This window comes from Rhinolophus hipposideros (assembly GCF_964194185.1).
Source record: "Rhinolophus hipposideros genome assembly, chromosome: 8".
Taxonomy (NCBI): Eukaryota; Metazoa; Chordata; class Mammalia; order Chiroptera; family Rhinolophidae; genus Rhinolophus; species Rhinolophus hipposideros.
In genome coordinates, this window is record NC_138054.1 from 57,001,808 (window position 1) to 57,021,927 (window position 20,120).

The window sequence follows — 20,120 nt, forward strand, 5'->3', positions numbered from 1 at the left end:
CTTCTCCCTCTACTGTTTGCCTCTGCCACTCACAGCTCTCCTACTCTCTCATGCAGGGCACCCCAACATGGGAGGATCAATGCAGAGAATGAACCCTCCCCGAGGCATGGGGCCCATGGGGCCCGGCCCACAGGTAACCTCCTGTCTGTCCGTCCATCTCCCTGGCCATCTGTGTACCCCTGCCTTCTCTCCTCTTTCCACAGTCTGTCAGTCTTTCCACATTGCTTAGCTTGCAAGGGTTAGAGGAGAGGATGTGACCAGGTCCCCAGCTGTGCTCTCTGCCCAGAGCTGGGCCGGCCCCACACACAGACAGGAGAAGCCCCCTCAGCATTAGAGTTGAGGGACCCCCGCAGGGAGCTGGGGAAGAGGGGCGTCTGGGAGCCCCCTAGTTGACAGACGTTTCCAGAGGAGAGGTGTGCTAACCTGTGGTAGGAGGAATTTGGAAGGGAGACGTACCTGAGCAGTGATGGGGGTCCTACAGGAATCCCAAAGCCCCGTCCCATCCTGTGTGGCTGGACTTGAACTGGCTCCAGGATCACAGTTTGTTGTGACCCCCAGGTGGGACAAATGAGTGGCAGTCCTAGCTCTGCTTGGAATTAATCATTTGTCTGTCCTTGGACAAATCACCTTGATATCTGTGGCTCCAGCAGGCCTTCATTTCCCCACCTACCCAACAGGGAGTGAGTTTATATCCATAGTTGTCTGTGTGGCCACCTCCGGTGAGAGGAAGCCAGGCTGGCCAGGGCCCAGCTCACTTCACCCCAGAGCTTTTGCCTGTTTCATATACCGGGGCCCTGCCAAGACTTGTTTCTGTTTTGTTTTGTTTTTAAGATTTTTATTTAAAAATGTAGCTATCATATAACATTATATCAGTTTCAGGTGTACACCATAGTTGTTCAACAGTTGTATACCCAAAGAAGGGATCACCATAAGTCCAGCCCTAAGATTTGTTTTGACCAGAGGGCTCCATTGTCCCCTCCCCCCCTCAAAAAAAGGACCATTTAGAAACCTCTGGAAGAAATAACAGTTACAACACAGTGGCTGCTCCTGTGACCCAGCTCCATACCCCACACGTCCATCGGGCAGGGGTATGAGAGGCCGTTCCTGTTCTAGATTCTTCTCACGCTTGGCTCCCACTCTTCTGAGTATTTGAATGTAGCTCTTTCCTGCAGGAGCCATGACAGAGAGCCTGCTGTGTTGTTCCCTTGTTGGGAACTCTCTGGAGTCTGACTGCCTGAAAGAAGCTAGAAATTTGGATAAGGAAAGGGGAGTTTCACATAGTGAGAGTGGGAGGGTTTTGTTCCAGGGTGTTCCTTCCCTTTTCTGCCCCAGAAGCCTGCTTGTCCCTCCCACCTGTTTGTGGATGTTTGGATTCTCTGGCCCTTCCCCAGGTTTCTGGTTCCCTGGAGGTGGAGTAGCACCCCTGCTTGCTCACACCTAGGTGCCTCCTTCTTTTAAGGAGAGGTATCCATGTACAGCCCGCAGCCCTCCACTCCGTCCTTACAGCACACCCAGCCCTGCCTTGCTCCAACATCTGTGGTGTGGAAAGGTTCTAGGGACGGCCTCATCGTCTGTTGGCCACATAATCCTAAAAAGAAGCAAACCCACACCAATTGCAGCTCTTGTTTTCCTGTTTGTTTGTTTGTTTGTTTTCTTTTCTCAAATCCCCCAGAGCTTGTATTTTTACCAGCTCCCCTTAAAGCCACCAGAGTGCCCCCCACCTGCCAGGTGACTGTCTTTGAGTGGACTTGTGCAAGGCGGGCTGGCCAAGGAAACCATAGGAGGGCAGCAGGGGCTGCTGCTGAGCCCCCTCTCTCCTGAGTCTCCCTCAGCCTCTGCCACACCTTAGGATACTCTTCATGTAGAAACTGGCAGTAGCCTCAGACTTCCAGAACATCCTGGGAGACCTAGATCTGAGAGATACAAGAGGATGGCGTCTGGGGCAGGTACATTGCATTCCTACTGCACTGCCCCTCTCCTCTGGATTCTGGGAGGCTTAGCAGCTGCCTCTGTAAACTGGGAAGGAGACCAGTATCTGCCTGAGGGGTTACTGAAATGAGGAGGGTCAAGTACTTGGCATGACACTTGGCACAGAGTAGCCCCTTAAGGAGCAATTATGTTTTCCAACTTGGTGGCTTGAAACCAGTGTTGAGGGATTCTAGTTGCTTGGGTTTGGTGATTGCTTTTAGTTTGTTTTTGTTTTTTATTTTTCTGGCAAAGGTCATTAGTATATTGAGGTTCTAGAAGCTGGAAGTGGATGCTATCAGACTGGCTGAGAGCACAGTGTTCCAGAAGTGTAGGCCCCTGGCTTAGCAGGTGTCTTGTCACATCAGTGTCCCCGACCAGCAGTCAGCACACTCCCGTGGCATACTTGAAAAAGGTGAGGGTCCTGAAGGCGAAGTTTTGCCGAAAAGGGCCTCCTGGGCCCAGTGTGGCTTTCCTGGCCTCACCGAGCAGTGTACAAGGATGGAGCTCTCCTGCAGGCTCTGAGGGGAAGGAGATGCTAGCACAGGGGTGAGGCCAGCTGATCTTTCCCACCCCCCACCAACCTCAGGGGCTCTGAAAACGACTCCCCTGTTCTTTATTTTGTCAACACGAAGACCCTAAGGCACTTTTCCTATGTCTCCGGTACACCTCTGGGTATGGTACAGTATTAAATTCCAGAGCCAAACCCCCCTCAGAGCTCCAGCTCCTTATTGGGGGCAGAAAAGCCTAGTGTTGTGTGGGACTTGGACCTGGCCAAGGTTGGTGTGTGGGATGGATTTCAGGGTCCAGAGTCAGCCAGGGAGTGGGCACTGCAGACCCTGGCGTTTTGGCCTCCAGAGCGCAGACCCTCCATACACCCCCAACCCCTTTCTGTCCCCTGAACCTGGTGCCCTGGTCACTTACAGTGAACAGAAAAAGGATGAGCTCTGAACTTAGTGCAGGAAAACACAGTTCTGGCCGTGGCTCAGCCCAGTTGGGCCTTAGTTCCTCATCTGCAGAATGGGCAGCTGGGTGATGACCTCATAAGGTATTACCCTTGTGGGGTTGGGTGAAAACAGCAACTGTGAGACACACCTCAACACAAGGCACCTGCAAGGTGTTCCGTGGATCCCATTCCCTCGCTAGGCCCTGGGCTCAGGCTATTAGGAAAGGTGGCCAACCCCTTCAGGCGCCTTTAGTAAGCACCCCTACAAGCCCAGTGCTGTGCTGAGACCAGACACAAAGGTGGGAAACCCTCAGCCTGTTATTCCCGGTGGGGAATAAGATCGCTACTAGCCAGGGACCACTGCTGAAGTTTCTGAACAAAGAATAGGTACAGTGTGCTCTTAGAGCTGCTTTACAGGTTTTAAATCCAAATGAAGTGGTATTAACACTTGTGGAGCTTGTGTTGCATTTTAGCCTAAATGTCACAAAGGAACCAGCAGACTAGGCATCGCCCTGCCCTTTGCCCTCAGTCTCTCAGACAGATTTTATTCTCGTTTTGTGAAGTGTCCAGTGCCAAAAAGGAGGTAATATTTCCACTTAATTGTTTCTTTAAAGAATTGTGTGTGTGTCAGTGCCAGGTGAGAACCTTTTGGCTAAGTCTTGCGAAAGTGAATGCTATTAGAATGAGGCTACAGCTGCAGGGCCTTCTGGCCAGGTTCAGGTGGATTGAATGCACGGCCCGTCAGACCCCAAGGGTACTGATTCTCGGGGCTACCCGCCCCTCAGTGTTGCTGGTATTCTGGTTGGGGTGCAGTTAGCTCAGCCTAGAATCAGATCACCATTCTGGCCAGTCTGCATTTGAGGAAGTGCCGGTGAAAGATCCTCCACAATCCTTGGGACAGTCTGTGCCACCCACAGGGGGAGGACCTGCATCTCCCTGCTGGTCAGGATAGTCCAAGCTCAGTGCCTCTGAGCAGAGACCCCAGAAAGAGATGGAAGAATCGGAACGCTGGTCAGAGCACCCGGGGACAGGGGGAGAGGGGTGTGGGCCATTCAAGGGACTTTCCTGAGAGGCTTCCCAGCGTGGGATGGCCAGGCTCCCATGTGATTAGAGGGGTGTTAGGCGGGCCCCCACTTCCTGGGAAACTGCCCTGATAGCCACAAGTCCATTTTCACAGATCCATCCTAAAGACTATTTTAAGGTGAAGATGGCCAGGGCCACTGGCTGCACCAAGCAAGAGCCCCTCCGACAAGATGTTTTGGAAGTAGTAACAGGCCTCAGCCCTTGCTGGCTGCTGGGTGACTTACCAAGTGATGGTGAACCCTGCACAGCACAGAGCTGAGACCGAGGGGGTGGGACCTGACTCACGGTCCCCAGCAAGAGGCTTCTTGTTCCTGACTGTGGGTCAGACCCCTTGCCCAGGGTCTGGGTGCCCATATGTGCATAAGGCCTAGGGGTGTGGGAACAGGCCCCCATGGATGTGGCCAGGCCCATGGCCGCACTGAGAACTCCTCTGTGTCTCCATCGCCCTGCCCCTGTGGAGCAGTGCTGACAGCAGAGGAGGGAGTAGCCTCTGGCTAGAGGTCACACCTTGCAGCCCAGTGCTGTGGGCAGGGGGCAGATACAGGGAGAAGGGAGGACCGTGTCACCTGAGTCTCTGAAACCAATCCCACCTGCCCTCTGTGGAAAGGCTGGTGCTTATGATTTGAACAATTTCCCCCCAAGCCTGATTTTTAGTCCTACTTTCCCCTCTGACTTGCTGTGTGACATTGGGTGAGTCTCTGGCCTCTCTGGGCCTCCAGCTTGTCATTTGTGAAATGGGGAGCTGTGCGTGGCCCTCCAGGGTCTGTGCCTCTGAAGGAGGGAGGACCTGGCTAGCACAGTCCCTCTAGGGAAGCAGCCATGCTAGTATTTGGGAGGCCCCTGAAGGCCGGAAGCGTCAGGATAGCAGGTGGTACATCTGGAGCCTCCTGGAGGGGCTGCACGTCCAGGTGTCTTTCGGGAGCGAGCACCCGACTTGTTCTCTCCCTTCATTCTGAGGCAGAGTCCTGGGCTTCTGCCCACGCCAGGCCAGCCCCCAGCTCTTGCCCTGGGTGGAAGAGGCAGCAGAATGCACCTGAGTCCCCTGGAAGAAGTCAGTCTTTGGAAGGCCTTTCCAATGGCCCAGGCTGTACACCTGGAAGAGCGGGTCGCCTGGGGAGGGGTGAGCTTCCTGTTCTGGAGAAGCAAAAGTGAGGCTGAGATTAGTCAAGGGGATTTAGTAGGTGCACGTGGGTCTGGGAAAGGGTCCTTTATGAGCCGAGGTCCTGTGATGCTTAAGGCAGCGTTAAGGGCTTTGGCATTTGTTCTACTGCCAACTTCCCGAGTCAGTACACACCTCCCAGGACTGACAGTCCTTCAAGCCATCGTTTCATCTTTTCCTCACAGGGCCCTGTAGGCTTGGGAGCTCCTTGTTTCCAGGCTGTGGGTGAGGCGGCCCAGCAGAGGGTTGCAGGGCTTCAGTCCCAGCTCTGCCAAGAGCATGGCTATGCAAGTGGCTGTCATTGCTTCTGCACCTCAGTTTTTAAATCTTTAAAGTGGGGCTAGTAATGGGGTTGTTGTGATGATTAGATGTAGGTGATGAAAAGCACGTAGCACAGCCCGGCAGAGAGGAAGCATTATTGTTATTTGTGTAGTTTATCTGGTAGTCACCAGCACGTGGCTGAGTCAGGGCCAGCTCTCCCGTATTCTGGCGCCAAATCCATGGCTCTGCTCACTGCCCCGTGACACTTCTGTAAAGTGGGCCTGGCCCCTGCATGTCGCCCTGAGCCTATACTGTTTGCTGCTAGGCAGGCGCACATCTTCCTCCTGGCCCAGGGACTCAGCCCGAATCCGGCAGGGGGCTGTGGTCGTCACAAGAGTGCTGGCTGCCTAAAGGCCCCTCTGCGGCCGCTTTGCCCCGCCTCCCCGGCGCCAGGCCTCGCTGGTTGCCTGCCAGCTTGGTGCTGCACGCTCCTGTCATTGTCCACACCCTCCCTGGGCACTCGTAGACTCCAAGCCCTCTGTGGTTAACCATTGCAGAAGAGGTAGCTTCAAGGCGCGCAGGTTTGAGAGACGGTCTCTGGCTGAAGAGCTCACCTCAGCCTGCAATTGGCTCCCAGTCTGTGGCCCTGGCCCTCTAGCCTCCTATTCGCCTCCTCCCCCTCGCCTCTCACCCTGGGCGTGAAGTAGAGTACAGACCCCAGAGGCTCACCAATCTAGGTTTAAACCCCACCTGGGTCATTTGTTGACTGATTTTGGGCAAATCTTTCTCCCGTTAGACCTGCACTCTTCTGTGGAATGGGAATAATACCAGCCTCATGGCCCTGATCTAAGGACCAAACCAGAGACTGTGTGTAAAGCATGCTGTGTGCTCAGTAAAGAACAGTTAATGCTGGCTGTTCCTTTGCTGTCAGAATTTCACCAACCTACTTCTTTTAGATTCTCCTACAAGGACAGAGCTTAAACTATAGCCAGGTTCATTTTGCTTCCCATTCATTCATTTCTTCACTGATTTATGCAGAACCCAGTCTGTGCCAGCTGGTGCATGGAATGTAGGGAGCTGTGAAGGTCGTTAAGACACAGTTTCTATCTTCAAAAGGCACTCTGAGTCCAGTAGGAGAGATGGACGTGTGGCCGTAACCATAACCCAGTGTGATACGGGTGGCGGAGGAAAGAAATCCCAAGGCATTATAGGAGTAGCTCGAATGGAGCCGTCAATCCCAAGGGGTGGGGCAGGAAGGCTTCCCAGATGAGGTGCTATTTGAACTGGGTATTAGAGGAGGTATGGGAGCCCATCAAGTGGGGAAGGGAGGCGAGGCAGTCATTCCTGACAAGAAAATAGCACTAAAAAGAGGGGAGTTGCAGCAGCACTGGCTTGTTTGTGGCAGGAGACGAACCAAGTGAAAGACCTGGGGTGCCTGGTCCAGATACTCTTGTGACCCACCCCACTCTGCCTCAGTGGGTCACACTGGGCTGGGACTCCTGGGAGTTTGCGAGTTCTGTGTAGACTCCTCCCTCAGACAGGATGGCGGCTTCCTTCTGAGGGTAGAAACGGGAGAAGCATTTCCCCTGCTCCCCTAGCCCCGCATCCTGACACCTAGATTAGGCAACTTGATCCGGGGGCGGGAGAGAGCCCAGACCTAGGGCCAGGAGGGCGTCTGTACGTGCCAGGCCTCTCAGGAACGCTCCTTCCCCCTCTCCATGCAGACCCAGCCTTGCCCCCAGCCTGCCGGCAGTTCCTTCTCCCTCGGAGCGTCGAAGGTGGCTGGCGTTCACCAGTCACATCTGTCACTGGGTGTGTTCCCCTTCACCCACCTGAGACCTGAGGGGAAGGTGCCAGAAATGTTAGTGGCTTGCTTAGACGTTCATGTGCTTTTGAGAGAACCGTCTTGAGCCCCTGAAGATGCGTTTAAAGTTGTGACTGTCCCTCTGTGCTGGCTTGTCATTGTAGTCACACCACTTGGTTCCCACCCTCCCTCCACCTTTGTCAACAAATGTGTGATTTTTCTCTCATCAGGTTCTTCTCACAGACTAACCCTCTCGCTTATATTCTGTCTGTCTGTTTCCCCTCCCTCCTTCTCTCTCCGGTTCCCCTTCTCCTTCTCATAGACTGACCCTTGGTTATCGTTGCAGAATTACGGCAGCGGCATGAGACCACCACCCAACTCCCTTGGCCCCGCCATGCCCGGGATTAACATGTAAGGCAGAAACGACCCACCAGTGGCTCAGAGCCCCTGGCTTTTCCCCACCCTCTGCTGCCCTCCTGGAAGACTCGTGACCTGAGCAGTTACTGGCACTCTCTGGACCTTAGTCGCCTCATCCGTAAAGTGAGGATGTTGACAATACTGGTGACGAGACCTCACCCCACTTAGTGCTTTACGTGCCCGGCACGGTTCTAACCATGTTCTGTGGATTAGCTCACCTAATCCTTATGGCAACCCTGTGAGGTGGTTATCATCCCCCATTTACAGATGAGGTAACTGAGGCACAGAGAGGTGAAGTCACTTGCCCATGCTCACACAGCATGCAGTGGAAGGGGCAAGATTTGAACCCCTGGACAGCTGACCACTGTTCTGGTGTTTTAGTGTTTCTTAACCCCTTTGCGGTGATAGTCCTCGTGAGAATCTTGGGACTCCTTTCTGGGAAAACGTACATGCAGAAGATATTTGATCTACTTGACAAATTTCCCATATCATTTATAGTAGTTTGTAGCTGTCTACCCATGAAACTAGCCATTACTTCCCTAGAAGCAGATGGTCTCTAGGCCCTGGGCATACATAAAGGACTTCCTGTTAGTGACTTCAGCCCTCTTGTTCTGCCCCTGCTGGCACCGCCCCCTTGGAATTGACAGCGCCTTTTTCATTGTCCCATCTCTCTCCCTCTGTCAGGGGCCCGGGAGCTGGCAGACCCTGGCCCACTCCTAACAGTGCTAACTCAGTGAGTACCAGGTCTGGTAGGTGGTGGTTGCAGGGAGGGGGTTCCGGGGTACAGGGTTCCTGTCCCCAGGTTGGAGGTGTCACAGGGAGGGGAGATGCAGCAGGATTCCACGTGACGCCTCCAAGGAGAAGGCCACCTGTAGGCAGAGGCGTGGCCCATTGCTCTGCAGACACTGAGGTGTGAGCGGAGAGCCTGGCTCAGAGGGCACTGTGCACGTAGAGGTTCCTGCGGGGCCAGCGTCGAAGGAGGAGCTGGGAAGGGCCTCAGTGTGATTGTCCAGGAGAGAAGGCCGGGGTGGGGGGTACGAAGTTGTCACTTGCCTTCCCTGAACCGGAGGCTCCTGCAAGGCTCTCAGGATCAGTTTAGTGTGGGAGCTGGACTTTGCTCACATCCCCAGCCGTGCTAGGGTCAGTAGCTAGGTGACTCAGTGGGTCCCACAACCCGTCCCATCGAGAGTAAAGTCATGTCCCCAAGTGGGTTTGGAAGCCAAAAGGTGCTGCCTGTCGGAGGAAGTGACTCTGACACACACCCCCCCCACCTTATTTCTAGATTCCATACTCCTCCTCATCACCCGGTACCTATGTGGTAAGTGTGTGTGGGTTTGGGGTGTTGCTTGTCTGTCCACTTGCAACTGAGTGTGCAAGAGAACTATTCAGGGATCCCTCTCTCTTTCCTTTTCAAATTCTGAGCACAGATTCTAACTGTGCTAGAACTTGCTGTCAATGTTCAAGTATTTGTACCTTCTGGTGGCTCAGAAGTCCCCAAACAGGACCCAGGGTTGGGATCCCCATTTTGGGGGCTGAACAGTGGGCTGGTTGGCTTTTACCACAGGCCTCTGGTTTTGTCATGTGTGTGTGTGAGCATACACATGTGTCCACGCACACACACACATATCAAACCTGCCTTGGTTAAGAGAAAGAAAGGGGGATCCCCCTCTGGGCCCTGGTGAGCGCTTGCTGCTGATGTGGCTAGAACTTGGTGGCCTCCCCTACATGTGTCATCACCGTGGGTTTCTCATGTTAGTTTTTATCTCATCTTCAGGGACCCCCTGGTGGTGGTGGCCCCCCAGGAACACCCATCATGCCGAGTCCTGCAGGTAAGAGGGCTTGGGGAGGGCATAGGCAGCCCTGGAGGGGCCCAGGTGCAGAGCCAAAGCTCACCAGCCACTCTTCCTGAGCAGCACATCCTCCACTGGGCCTCGTGGCGTCAGGGATTTAGGAGGCAAGAGGCCCCTGGTGTGACCAGTCCTCCAAGTGGCCTTAGCCAAATCACTCCTGAGCTCTGAGGAAGGGCAGGCAGAGCAGGGCGATCTGGGAACGGACGGTCTCACTGATCAGAGAACCCTGTCCCGGGTGTGTGTTTCTCTAGGTGACTGAGGGACGTGGTGGTCCAGGCAGCCTGGGGCCAGGGCCCAACGCATGGTGCCTCTTGGCTTCTGGTCCTCTTTGTAGGAGAGGCCTTCTCCCTTTTTCTTTAACTAAAGGAGGACACACACACACACACACACACACACACACACACGTGGGTGTATGCACGCATGCACACACACAGCCTCACAATTGTGTTTCTTTCCCAGCTATGAATAGCTTACCACCAGCAAGAAGAAATTCAACATACAATCCGTACACACCCCAAAAATAAAGAGAGAGGTGGTGGGATTTCTGCCTGAGAAATACGGAGCCTGCTCCTGATATAAAACATGTTGGCTGATTTCCTAAGGAGATGTTTCTGGCTAATTGGGGAGACGGAGGGGTCCCTCTCTCCCACCCGCTCCTCAGCTCCCCATAACAGGGAAGCTGCTCAGCTGCAGGGGTGGAGCTGGCGGCGACTGTGATATTCTGGCTCCCGCTCCAACTCCTTCTTTCTGCTGCTGCATTTTTATGAGCTGCATGACCTACATTCAGACTGGGTCACATGAAACCACTCCATATGTTAATGTATCTCCAGCCCCGTCCCTTCCTCTCCCTCTTGCCCCATCAGCTTGGCAGGGTGGCCCCCAGGTAATTTGTGGCATCTCTCTTTCCCCGATTTGATTAAAACTGTGGGACGGGGTTGGGGACAGCACAGGCGGTGATGTGGCCGGGGACCAGATTTGGTTCAAGGTGGGAAGCTGAGGATGCAAACCTGTGAGCCCCCTTTGCCGTGTCCACACTGCTGTCCAGAAAATTCTTTGTTTCAGGGTTGAGTGGTTTTCACAGTTGAATTTTCTGTGATTAAAAACTTTGTGAATCTTCATTAAATACAAATTAGCCAGAAAATGGTGGTACTTAGAGGAAATTTTAGGTGATAAAATACAAAAGAATGAGTTCAAGTGCCACGAGTTTGTTTTAATTAAGAAATGAATTAATCACCCCGACTTGTGGGTTTCCACTATTCTACAGATTCAACAAATTCCAGTGACAACATCTACACAATGATTAATCCGGTGCCGCCTGGAGGCAGCCGGTCCAACGTAAGTCTGCTTTCTAATAATTTACATATCAGATACCATAACAAATCATAATTAACTTCATCAGCTGAGGGGAAAGCAAGTTTAATTGATTTCAGCCATTTGTTACCAAAGATGAATAAAATAAACCGTCAGAAAAGTGATTAACTCTTGGGCAACTCAGTTCCTATCTCATAGCTGTCAGGAGCTGGGAGGGAGGAGGGTAGAGTGATTCCCATGCTTCTGCTCAGAGTGGGCAGCAGGCCCCACTGTGGGGACCCAGCCCCGCTCTGTGGGGTGCTAGTGAGGGGAGGCACCAGGCTGCAGGTAGGGTCTGGGCCAGTCCCTGCTCAGTGGGCTGGCTGTGCCACCCTGGGCAGTCCCTCATGGTCTCGGGTCTGTTTCCGTGAGTCCAGGACTAAGGGTTAAGGCCACGGCAGGAGCATGGCCCACTTGGGGACCTGCCTGCCCTGTGCCTCCAGAGCCGCTGGGAGCCTTGTGACTCCTGCACCTTGCAGCCTCTTGAACCTCTCCTTGGGCCATTGCCGCGTCTAAAAGTCACTCCCTCCGTTCCTGGCCTCGAAGTCCCATCCTTCAGTGATGTTGCGTCTCACACTCTACTTTGCTGACCCTCCTCGCCCACTCTCTGTGCTCTTGTCCCATGTTGCGTGGAACGTGACTGTGCAGCTGCAGCCTGCCTCTCTCTCCCAGGTGGGAGCTCCCTGAGGGCAGGGCTGGTCTGTCTCGCCTCCACAGACAACCCTTCTGCACCAGGCGGGGAGGTGAATCCAACCAGCCTTGCCCTCGGGGAGCTCAGGGTTTGGAGAGGAGGCTGCTGTGTGACTAAATCCACAGTCTGGATTGCAGAGCCAGAGGATGGGTTTGGGGCCCCAAAGTTATCTATTGCTTTTTGGGGTGCTCTGTTTGGTTTTGTTGGTTCCGTTCCTGATGTGACATTAAACCATCCCATGTGCTAAACCCTGATCATGAGTGGCCACATGCTGGACACTGCACTTGTTTAACCTTGCAGCCTCTGGGATGCGGGTCTTCGGTCTGCCTCCTGGGGTGCTGAGAGGAGCCATACCAGGGTCATGTAACTGAGGGATGTGGGAACCACACGCCACACCGGATGCCCCACCACCTTTTCCACCCCCGCTTCTGTACATCCAGCACCTCCCACCACCCCCACCTCATCACCCCTGCCTCTCACTGGGGTGACCAGCCATCCAGGTGTTAGCTCTAAAAGCCCTATGTCCCAGGAGACGGTGTCCCAGGAGACAGTGTCCCAGGACCCAAGAAAGTCCCACTTTTTGGCAATGGATGCAGAAAGTTGAGCGGAAAAGTGTAAGCCCCGTGCTGCTGCCCAAAAGGAAGAGAAGGCATACTGTGTTTAGTATTAGGTAGCAGTGGCATAGATGTCCCTCCTCCCATGGTCGCTGTTGCCATATTTCACCTGACCACGGATGCTGGCGGTCGTGACCTGTGGCTCTCCGTGATGGATCATTCATGTTGCATCACTCCCGGGGGTGCGACCCAAGTGCGCGGCAGTCACGAACTCTGATGGCGTCCACATATGACTGTGCCTGCAGATTACTTGTCTTGCTCTGTGTGGAGATAGTGCAGGTTGCATTTCTTACGTTGAGTATTGTGGCCGTGTTTTCTACAAGTTCAGATAATGAAAATGAGAACGATGACAGCATCAGCACCAGCATGACCTACTCACCACTAGAAAACAAGACTAAATGACAGTGCTATTTTAACGACAGGTGGGAGGACACATACAACTGGATTAGGGAGGTAAATACCCACGACGGAAGGTACTGCACAGTATGCAGAAGCGAGAGAAGGGGAGATGACCGTGGAGAAGGGTGTGTGAAAACACACTGGAGAGAGACTGAATTACACAAGTCTGGGAAGAGACAGGCATATCCTTCTCAATCAAAAGTTGTTCATTATCCAAAGAGAAAGCAATGCTCAGTCAAAAATAGAAGCCGCTGCCTTCGCTTGGATGACATATGCCATCACCGTGGCGGTCCCTCAGTTGCTCCATGAACTGAGAAGTTTACGGTTCCTGATTCAGAGGCTGTAGCTCAGCCCTCTGGGTAAACAGAAGGGGAGTTTTATGTCAAGTGTGTTGGTCTTTCACAGTGTAGAGCTGATTCTGTCAGATCTTACCAATAGTCAGGTGAGGTGAGCTTCCTACAGAATTGTCACCTGGTGCATCAAGTCCTGGCGACAGAAAACAGGTCCCTCAGGCCTTAGGCATTTTGATTTGAAAACTAGAACTTCAAATCGTCATCTTGATTTCTGTGAAGAAAACATAAAGATCGTTCTCTTGTCCAAATACAAACTTAGACATTGCTCGTGTATCTGCATGCTTGGCAGATAGTACACAGTTAATTTGGTACATTTTATTTAGTCTATAAACATCTTACCTGCTAAATATCCCACACTGCTGCTACCATGGGGTGTGATTTGCTTACCTAGGATATCAGGCTTTCATAATGAAAGATTTGGGTGACATCAATTTCCTCAAAAGCACTTAATGAGATATTTGACTTTATAGAAATAGAGCCTCAGACACGAGCCCACTATTGTTGCTGGCCGTGGAAAAGATGTTAAAACGTCAGCCTACTATGATATCCTTCTCTAATTTGGAAATGTGTTGAGATGAGAATAGAGAAAGGAATTACACTAAAATAAAAATGTATATGCTGTTTCTCCAGAACTGTTTGATGATCTTTAAAGAAGCCACGAGGAGTCTAGATGATGATGAGCAGACTGCACCTGAGTTGTTCAGAGGTGGGCGGGTTAGGGGAGAGCATTATGGCAAAACTTCATACAGCCAAAGGAATGCCTCCATTTTTTGGAAATTTGACTGCTTGAGAAAAAAAAAAAAAAAAACACCAAAAAAAAAAAAAAACGTCACCAGGAAGGGCAGCCACATTAAACAGGACTTTCTCAATTTCTTTATTAAAACTGTAACTTAATTGGAATCCAACTTGAATCTCACAAATTCAGATTACCTTTGTTCTTTAAAGCCGTTTTCCCTGAGTGGAAGTTTGATTGTTAATGTTATCCAGTGTGCTTTTGGAAGGTTCAAGAATGATGGCTTCTTGAGACGGGTAACCCGTCTGGTACAGATGCAAAGGACCTGACTGGCTTGCGGCTGGTCTGCCAAAACCAGCCTGTAGATACAAAGTGGGTGTACACCTTTGGAGAGCTGGAAGCGAATTCCTGTAGGTCACCTGTGTGAGCAAGTAAAAATCCTAAGTACTCCTCATGCAGACATTTTGTGGCGAGGATAGTTAGTTTGGTGTTAACCACCTTGGACTGACATGAGGGCTTGATAAGAGCAGAGCGACAAGTCGAAGTGAATTTTACATTTGACGCTCTGCAGTTTTACCACCAAAGGATGACCTAGAAACTGCAGGCAGTTCAGAGAAGTACTTGTGGAAAAGCAAGCACAAGTTGCCTCATTGCACCCCTGAAAGCAAATGGGTCACCAGAAGCTCTACTGGAGTACTCCAAGAAAATCCGGCCAAGGTTCTTGCTGTTCCCATGGCTTCTCAAACTGGCATGATCTGAACCAGAAATGTGGCCTCAATATGTGCCACCTGTGTTCCTGCTAGTACGCAAAGTGTGTAGGCTTAATCGATTGGACTAAATGATCTTCCTTGCATGGATTAGCAAAGGTATCTACCCGATGAAAGAAACAGTGCTAGCTCTTCGTATGTAAAACTTTCTTAACCTTAAAAAGAAAGGAAGCAGAGCAAAAATATCCTGTTGTAATATTGGACAGAAAGAAATACGTCACTTTTAAAAATTAAATATAGATAGTATCTGCTTAATTAGCCCTATTTTTAGGTTATCTGTTTTAAAAATCTTACATTTATATATTTTGAGAATACACAGTACTATACCCTACAAAATTTAAATATCCAATAAAGAATTGAAACATTACTATATCAGGGGACAAACAATAAAAATGCTGTATTTTTCCCACACGTGTCATTTAACTAGTCCTTCTAATTGCCACTGCCAACTAGTCCTGTTCTTTTGTTTAGTAGCATTTATAGGAGTAACAGAAAAGTAAATAATACAGAATAAACAAATGGTACTGGGATGGCTGGATTATCTATATGCAAACGAGTGAAGTTGGATTTCTTCCTTACACCAACATACAAAAACTGAGTAACTCAAGACCTGAATGTCGAAGCTAAAAATGAAAAACACTTAGAAGAAAACATAGGAAATCTTTGTGACCTGGTTTAAGCAGTGCCTTCTTAGATACAACACGAAAAGCACAATGACAAAAGAAAAAAGTGGATGCATTGTACTTCATCAAAATGTAAAGCTTTTGTAGTTTACACGGTGCTGTCAACCCAGAGAATGGAGAAAATATTTACAAGTCATGTATCTGATAAGGGACTTGAATCTAAAGTATGTAAAGAACTCTTAAAACTCAATTGAAAAAAAAAAAGTTAAAAAATGGGCGAAGGATCTGAATAGACTCTCCAAAGGTGAAATAGCCAATAAGCACATGAAAAGATGCTCAACATCATTAGGTATCAGGGAAATTCGAATGAAAACCACAATGAGGTACCACTTCACAGCCACTAGGATGGCTGTAATCAAAAAGTTAAGGGGCAGCCCGTTAGCTCAATTGGGAGAGCACCAGAAGCTCCTAACACCAGGGTTTCCAGTTCGATCCCCACATGGCCCAGTGTGAGCTGCGCCCTCCACAACTAGATTGAAACAACTGTTTGACTTGGAGCTGATGGGTCCTGGAAAAACACACTTAAAAAATAAATTTAAAAAAAATACTCAAATAATGTCCCGTGTTGGTGAGGATGGGAAGAAGTTACAACCCTCTTACGTTGCTAGAGGGAATGTAAAGTGATGCAGCTCCTTTGGCAAACGGTCTGGCAACCTTTGAAAGGTTAAACAGTTACCATATGACCCTGCAATTCCACTCCTGCAGTGTTTCCCCGGAAATAAGACCTAGCCGGACCTTCAACTCTAATGCGTCTTTTGGAGCAAAAATTAATGTAAAACCCAGTATTATATTACATTATACCTATATATGTATGTCTATATATGTACCTATATATGTATGTATATATATGTGTACATTATACATATATATATATATAACATACATATATATTATATAAAAATATATATATTCTTGCTCCAAAAGACACATTAGAGCTGATAGTCTGGCTAGGTCTTATTTTTGGGGAAACAGGGTAGGCATCTACCCCAGAGAAATGAAAACATATGTCCCCATAATAATTGTACGCAAATGTTCGTAGGAACGTTATTTATAGTAGTCAAAAAGTGGAAACCACTAGAATGGAAGCTCCCTGAGGGCAGGACTGGTGCAGCTGGGCCTGAGAGCCCTGAGAGGGGCACTGGGCTGAAGTGCACTCAGCCATCGTGCTCTGTGCTTCTTTCCTAGTTCCCGATGGGTCCAGGCTCGGACGGCCCCATGGGCGGCATGGGCGGCATGGAGCCACACCACATGAACGGCTCATTAGGTGAGTCAGCCCTGCGCCCGAGTCCTGCTGCCCCTGCCTGGCGGACGTCCCCAGTCCTGGCTCAGCTAGGTCTGATCCCCAGGAGGATCCGAGAGGAAGGTACCCCCAGGATAGACAATTATCTGCTCAGAAACACTGTAGTATTCGGGTGGAAGGGTTGGGAGGCCCCCTCCCCACCGAAGAGTGGGCAAAGAACTGAATAGAATTCTGTTTTCCTTCCAGGGTCAGGTGACATAGATGGACTTCCAAAAGTAAGTGTGTATTTGATGTCTCCTCCCTGACAGCACCCACCCTGCCCCACCCCTGAAAACCCCCCAGAAGGCCTTTCTTCCCCACCTGGCTGGGCAGGTTGTGAGGGTCCAGGGCTTACCTTCTCTCCTCTCCCTGCAGAATTCTCCTAACAACATAAGTGGCATTAGCAATCCTCCAGGCACCCCTCGAGACGATGGCGAGCTAGGAGGGAACTTCCTCCACTCCTTCCAGAACGACAATGTAAGTGTGCCTGCTGCCACCCTCATTTCATTCGTGGACCATCTGATCCCTTGAGGTCTGGGGAACAAATTTCAGAACCTCTTGGCCCAGCCCTGACCCCTGGGCTGGTGTTCCAGCAGCCATGTTGTGGGCCTTTCGCCTGGGTTATTTCTCCACACCGCGCAGAACCCTCACCTTCCTTCTGCTGCATGGCCCTGACTGCTGGCAGATCCTTCTGGACACATCTAGGTGCTGGCACAATTCTTCAGGCACTAATTAAGCTGATGTGAATGGAAAAGCCCTGGACTGGGACACAGGAGGCCTGGACTCTGGCCCAGTGGGTCATTGTCCCCTGGGGTGCATTTCCATCTGCCCCGGGGAGGACGGTTCATGCATACAGTGATATCCTGGGGTCTCCAGGGGAGGGGCTGGCCATCTACTTTTCCATATTGTGCTTCTATTTACAATTTCATTTGAAGAAACAAGCATCACAGTTAAGCAGCTTTAGAGAAGCCCAGACGGGCTCCCACCCCGGGCCACCCTGTCCATGCTCTGGCTTACCAGACCCCAGTTCTCTGCAGTCCTGTGCCTGCCTGACTGCAGGAAAGCTGTCGGCCCCATGGGGGAAGGGCAGGGCACCTGCTTCTTCAACTGAAAAGAAGGGGTGATTTGGAGAGGGAAAGGGACGGGGAGGTGAGTCTGCCTCCAGAGTTCCTGATGGGCACAGCTGGGGGCTGAGAGGCAGCGCCTGATGTCCACCCCCTGCCCCACCCAGTGTCATCACACACTCTCAGCCCAGCCAGGCCCTGACGCTGGCCCCCCCAGCCCTGTGCAGTCAGACCTTCACAAGACTTCCACTCCCCAGCCCTCACAACACCCCCTTCTCTGCTTCTCCCCTTCCAGTATTCTCCAAGCATGACGATGAGTGTGTGATCCCCCCTCCTCTTCTCTGAGATGCTGAGAGAGCCGGCATTGCAGGCAGGAAGATGCCAGAAATTATGCAAGAAATGAGGTGTCATTACCCAGGAGCTGGGGGAGGGGCGTCTCCCTGCTCCCCCTCCACCCCCCTCCACCCCTCCCCACACCTTTCCCAATTTTAGTTTCAGTTAATAAAAAGGCCGAACTTTTTATTCCATAAAACATGAAGGACAAAACTCAAAATAAAAATGTTTCAAGTCAATGACCAGAAAAATCCCACCCCTTGCCCTTTCCCGAAAGGACCTTTTATGTACATGACACTTTTTTGTTGTTTTTTGTTTGGGGTTTTACTGTTGTTGGGATTTTTTTAATTTGTTTTTGGGGTGGGGGGGCGGGTTGGGGAAAAATTTTTAAAAATGGAAGCTTCTAGCAAGCCTTCACCCCAATCAAGTTCTTTGCTTTCTTCTTTAAAAAAAAGAAAAAAAAGAAAAAAGGACAAAAAAAAAATACAACAAGCCCTGCTGTCTGTCTGTACCCAAGCCCTTCCACCAGGAAAGCTAGTCTAGGTGTGAGATCTCAACGCTGTCTTTGTAGCCATCTAAAAATAATAATAAACTGGGCAGTTTACAATCGGTGGTTTATTTCAAAAGGCCTTTTTGGAAAGAAAAAAGGAAGTCACCCTTTTCCACTTGGGGTTTTTGGTTTGTGCTGATGGGCAAAGGAAGAGTGGGACCTGTTTGGGTTTTGCTTGGTTTCTTCTGGCGGAGGTGGCGACAGCAACCGCACAACTTGGACCCCAGAATCCCCCCACCCCCAATGTGGTCGGAGGGGCCAGACCACCTGACCACTTTCCGGACTCCGCCATGACGGAGGCTCTCTGTGACCCAGGGGCACACACCGCACCGCGTTCCCAGGACTGCCGCCCCCTCTCTCCTGGACCTGCCCCCAGCCCCCCAGCCCCCCAGCCCACCCGTCTCCCAGCGAGAATCCTGCCAGCTGGGTGGTGGCCTGGAGCGCAGTGGGGGAGGCCGCCGCCTACAGGATGGCTATGACCTGGGACAAGGAAACACCTCTGCGGCCTCGTCCCTGCGGCCCTCACCTTGTCATCGTCGCGTGTGTGTGCGGGCAGCGTAGGGCTGAAGTTTGGGTTTTCTTTTGGTTTTTTCCTCTTGATTCTTGCTCCTTTGTTTCAAAGATGGGATATTGACCAGAATTGCTCTGCATATGCTTGGAACTGAATGGAAAGACTTTGGAAAAGCTATGGGGGGCAGGGGAGACACCAACCACCAAACAGACATGCTGTTTCCGGTCCTGTTTTTATTTTCAAAAACCGACACATGCGACAGTGGAGCCGGGTCCCCTCCCAGGAGGAGTGACTCACGGCCTCCCTCACCTCAGCACCCCCTATGGAAACCTCTGTGTCTTGCCCTGGAGACACCCGAATTCTTTGTACATTTCCTCCCTCCTCCTCCCCTGTAGCTGGTCTTTGTTTCTCCCCCCCTTTCTGATCCATGTATATCATATTATGTGAGATATCATCTGCCTGAAAAAAGACCTTGTGCGGATTATTGGGAACATTGTAGCTGTTTCTGTGTTTTTTCTTACCTTGTAGTCTGGTTCTGAATTAAGAGAGGAAAAAAAAAAGTAATTATGATACATTGTAGTTTGTGTACGATATATGTTGATAACGTTTTATTAAAGGGACATCTTTTTTCCGCAGCCCTTCCTGACATGTTTCGGGGGAACGTGGGTTGGAGTTTATTATACTGATGACAAAATACAAGGCGATGGGTTGGGCACAGAGTTTTTGTTCCCGGAGCATACGAGATTTTGTTTTGTGTTTAAGGCCTCTGCTTTCTTTTCCTGGGCATGTTAATTGTGCATTTTCTGTGGAGAGTTGCAGGAAGTGGCCTTTGGGGACTGGGGACCAGGGTTGGGAGGGAAGACATCAGTCTCACTTCAGATACCCAGGGACATTCTAAAAGCCAATTTCGGTTTCTTGTCTTGCAAACACATTTTGGTTTGCCAGAATGTCTGTTTTTCTGGAAGAAGAAGAAGGTTGCTGGTGGCCTGTGTTTCCGATTGAGAGCATCAGTGAGGGTGGCTCTATGGGCGGCAGCCACAGCCTGCTTTCTCCCTTTGGGTGGAACTGGCCTAGGGTGCTGGGCCACAGAGAGGTGGACTTTTTACTTTTTCACCTCCAAGGCAGTGGGGAGCCCTTGAAGGATTTTCAGAGTAGCACCGTTTGAGTCAATGTTAGAAAGCTGGCGTAAGCAGCATCCCGGAAGATGGCTGCGTGGGGAGGACAGATGTGGTGGAGACCCCGTCCCAGCTGTCACCTAGGCCAGAAATACTGAGAGCTGGGGTGAGGAAAGCAGCGGTGGATGCCGAC

At 51.0% G+C, this 20,120-nt stretch overlaps 1 protein-coding gene across 4 annotated transcripts in view; it reads left to right on the forward strand.

Annotated features, from left to right (window-relative positions):
• The window catches only part of SSBP3 (single stranded DNA binding protein 3), a 155,268-nt gene extending 135,817 nt beyond the window's left edge, over positions 1-19,451 (forward strand). For 2 of the 4 annotated variants that reach the window (XM_081055736.1, XM_081055734.1), the window contains 10 exons: positions 57-133; positions 7,565-7,629; positions 8,320-8,368; positions 8,918-8,953; positions 9,410-9,464; positions 10,750-10,820; positions 16,261-16,339; positions 16,562-16,590; positions 16,730-16,831; positions 17,714-19,451. In XM_081055736.1, coding sequence (XP_080911862.1) covers positions 57-133; positions 7,565-7,629; positions 8,320-8,368; positions 8,918-8,953; positions 9,410-9,464; positions 10,750-10,820; positions 16,261-16,339; positions 16,562-16,590; positions 16,730-16,831; positions 17,714-17,743 — 593 coding nt within the window. In that variant the 3' untranslated portion in view covers positions 17,744-19,451. Of the gene's footprint in view, positions 1-56; positions 134-7,540; positions 7,630-8,319; positions 8,369-8,917; positions 8,954-9,409; positions 9,465-10,749; positions 10,821-16,260; positions 16,340-16,561; positions 16,591-16,729; positions 16,832-17,713 lie in introns of all 4 variants that reach the window. The other 2 variants (XM_081055733.1, XM_081055735.1) reach the window with 1 other exon arrangement.
• The last annotated feature ends 669 nt before the right edge of the window (positions 19,452-20,120 follow it).